Below are 3,732 nucleotides of genomic sequence, written 5' to 3' on the forward strand. Positions count from 1 at the left end.
GGCTAAATCGGGAAGCAAGAATTATGATGAGATGCAAGTATATGAAGAGGCCTTAACCCTTATTACGAGAGCTTTTCGAGGTTGATCTTGATTCTATGGTTGTTACTTTTAATTAATTTGTCATCTTTGCAGTAACTTTCTAATTGTTTCTTGTTACCAAAAAAAAAATGGCAAATGATTGAAATGTTACAACCTAAAAACGTTATTGACCAAAATATAATATTTTATAGTTGAGAGGTAAAAAAAAAATTAACCAAAATTGAGTGATTATTTTTTAATTTGATTTTAGTCATTAGTTTTATTTAACGTTTCTTTTGATAGAAAATATTAAAATTTTAAGTGTATGTTTCGCATTTGAAAAATAAAAATTATAAACGATCATAGTTTTTTTATGGTATGTTAAAATGTAAAAGAAAAACGTGGGACATTTTAATAATGTTGCTGACATTCAAATATTTTATTTTTAAAAGAACAAAAAAATTGATGGCGTCCATGAGAAAGCCCAAAGAGGGCCCGAATCTTTAACAGATATATAGGCAACGGCCCAACCCTATAAAACGTGGTACCAGAAGACCCAAACTAAATATAAAGGCGGTTTTCGAGACCCAAAACTAAAACGGCGAAGGCTAATTGATAAGCAGCGTGAGCAGAGAAAGCTAGCTAGGGTTTCTTTCCTTACAGAATGATTTACGACGTCAATTCTGCACTCTTCCGCTCATTCCTCAGCCAGAAGGGCGGCTCTGACAAAAGGTTCCTCTCTCTCTCTTCTCTCTCCATATATATATATGCATCTTTATCCTTTTCCATCCTAATTTATGTGTAAACTTGCTCCCGTGTTAGTTTAGTTTCAATGTTATTAACGTAAATGATTATATTCACTGGGAGTTGATGAAATGCTGACGTATTCTCTTTTCAAGATTTTTGTTTGCTATTTTAATGGGAATGTTGGTCAAAGGGGAAATTTTATCAAGTGCTTACTTTTGATTCCGGCGGAAACTTGGCCAGAAAAATGTTCACTAATTGTTTATTTCAATTATTTAGCATGTATTTTTCAACTATTCGATGAAAGCTAATTATTTTTTTTTGGGAAGATTGTGATTGCGAACAATGAGTATGATGTTTAGAATTAGATTCTTTGTGTTTATGTTGTTTGAACATATATAGAGAGGGCTTTATTTGCACTGGGCTTAGCTTGCTGGTTTGTTTTGTGATTGATTCTTATGAAATTAGGAGGATATGGTTGCTAATTGCTTTAGATGTCTCTAGCAGTTATGGTTACTGAAACTGCATCCACTGGACTCTATTCAATAACCTGCAACTTGCGACTTAGGAAGCTTTTATCAATCTCTCTGACACTCAGTGAAGCCTGTTTTATGGTCAGCTCTTTCCAGATACAACATTGAATTGTTTCTTTTATGGTTTATGTTCTCAATTTGGGGAAAGATTTGTTTGTCTTTCTAGTTTAGCTTGTTATGCTGTTTAAACAACTTGTTTCCTTTCTCATGCTTTGCCTTGTGCTACAAATGATGATTATGTGAGGTTTTCTAATGCGTCATTTGCCGTCTGCCTCACTGAAATCTTATTGTAAGAAAAGGTTTTGTTCCGGTGAGATGCTTCTAATCAGTGGGTGTAACTTTTGCTTGGCTTTTCAGGAAAATGGAGGAGCAGAAGCCAAAGGAGCAGAGACCCAAAGCAAGTGAGAACAAACCTGTTATGACAGAGTAACTGATGCTTTTTTTTAGTCTGCTTTAAGATAGGACAGGTTGGTTGTTGTTTTAGAATGGAAATTATTGTGGATGTTTCTAATTTCTATATTATAACAGTTTTTATTGTTTGATTTGGAATGACCATGTTCTTATCTGGCATTCAAGCTTCTATTTTCCTGATGTTATTTTAGTTCGTGCTGTAATATTCATAGATTTTTCTCTTTGCTGGGGGCATGATGTGGCAGTTTGGTCCCCTGTTGCTTCATTGTAATTTATGGAGCTATTATGAGTTTTATGACCATGTTGGCCCTTATCTTACTTGTTATTTATAGGGGAAGTATTGCTAATGTAGGGCCAAATCTTAGTTAATATTTCTGCATTAAGCCGATTCTCGAGATTGGAATTAAATTAAAACTTGCAAGGATTTCTTATAAACTAGCAATGTATGATCAAATTAAAACTTGCAAGGATTTCTTATAAACTAGCAATCTATGATCAAGTGTATAATGTTGATGATTGAAATGAACTATCCGATTTAAGACAGACATTAATGGTGGAGCGAGGGTAGCCTTATCCGTTACTACTTTTGTTACAAAGATGGGCTTTCAGTTGGTTTTATTCAAAAAAGGTAATAACCAGTAAATTTGACGTTCCGAGGTTCGGAGTTCAGTATGTGTGATATGTTTTAATACCCAAGGACGTATGGTTGATGATATGCCAAAGAATTGCCGTGTTTGTCAAAAAGCCCTCTGCGACAAAATGAGAAAATTCATTTCTTTTTTGGGATAAGCAATAAATTTGATATTTATGGTAAAACATGGAAAAATAGAAAGCGTGTAAAAAGAATTACAAAAATATTAGAGTGAGACAGAGAGTGGAAGGACAACAACAGACATATGGGTCCCCGTCAAGATGTGGAAAGAAGAGAAGTAAAGGTAGTATTGCATGCATGGCATGCACTTGAGTGCCGGTGCCTACCCATGTGCACACCCAATTCCACCCTCTTATTTTCAGAGAGTAAGTTATGGATGATATAAGATAGACGAAATCACTTGGAAGGATTATTATTATTACCTTATACACAATCTTGACTTGTTGCATTTCATAGTCATATGAGCTATAATTACATTTTAAAAGTTATCGACGTTAATTTAATATTTCAAAAACAAAATGGAATGGAGTAAAAAATGCATACATTAGCAAATGTTCATGGACTTCTTGAAATGATAATTCCTCCTAAATTTCAAATTATCCAGCTAATGAATAAGAAAAAAAAAAACAAGAGTATATTATATAGTTGATCTGAAATGAATCAATCATTTGAAATATTTTCTTTTAGAAATCATTTGATACATTTTTCAACTCCAAAAAAAGGTAAAAATAATGTATTTTTAGTTTATATTTTAAAATTAAAAACTAAAAAAAAAAAAGGAAACACAAGGATTTATTAACCTGGCCTGACTCCACTATAACAATAATATTTGTTATTAATTTTAGACAAGTGCTCCACAACACTGGTAAGTTGTTGACTCTCATCTCAGATGTGTATAATTGAAGTGGGCCGTTTTAATCTTAAACTCAAAGCTACCATAGTTTGAATCTACCATCTGTTAGTGTTAGGTATAATTAATGAAAATGAAAATTCTTGGTGAGATGAAACCAACTATAGAAATTGTAGACCCCTCCCCCAATTTGTAATGTACCCAAAAAGATGTCTCATATTAGGTTTGTTAACCCTCTTTAACATTTATAGGTTCTGGGTTGGTTTCTCCTGTGTTTTTCTTTTTTAATCTGGCTTGTTAAGGTTTTGAGTGGACGAAAGATGTAGTATCATTTCAGACAGGCATATAAGTTACCCATAATTTCTCATTTAAAATAATGTACTCTCAACTCTTCATACATAAAATCATTATTCAACTTCTTTATCTGTTTGTACAAGGGAACTTGAAGCCTTTATCTATTTTAACTGTAAGTTTGTCCAATCAATTATACTTAATTATTTCATAGAGAAAAAGCCGAACATTAC

At 32.9% G+C, this 3,732-nt stretch overlaps 1 protein-coding gene across 1 annotated transcript; it reads left to right on the forward strand.

Moving 5' to 3' along the window:
• The first annotated feature begins 578 nt into the window (after positions 1-578).
• LOC108471243 (wound-induced basic protein) lies at positions 579-1,844 on the forward strand. The gene is made up of 2 exons (XM_017772873.2): positions 579-750; positions 1,653-1,844. The coding sequence occupies exons 1-2, from the start codon at positions 683-685 to the stop codon at positions 1,723-1,725; spliced, it is 141 nt and encodes a 46-aa protein (XP_017628362.1). The 5' UTR covers positions 579-682; the 3' UTR covers positions 1,726-1,844.
• The last annotated feature ends 1,888 nt before the right edge of the window (positions 1,845-3,732 follow it).

The sequence above is a fragment of the Gossypium arboreum genome, chromosome 11 (genome assembly GCF_025698485.1).
Source record: "Gossypium arboreum isolate Shixiya-1 chromosome 11, ASM2569848v2, whole genome shotgun sequence".
In the NCBI taxonomy this organism is placed as follows: domain Eukaryota; kingdom Viridiplantae; phylum Streptophyta; class Magnoliopsida; order Malvales; family Malvaceae; genus Gossypium; species Gossypium arboreum.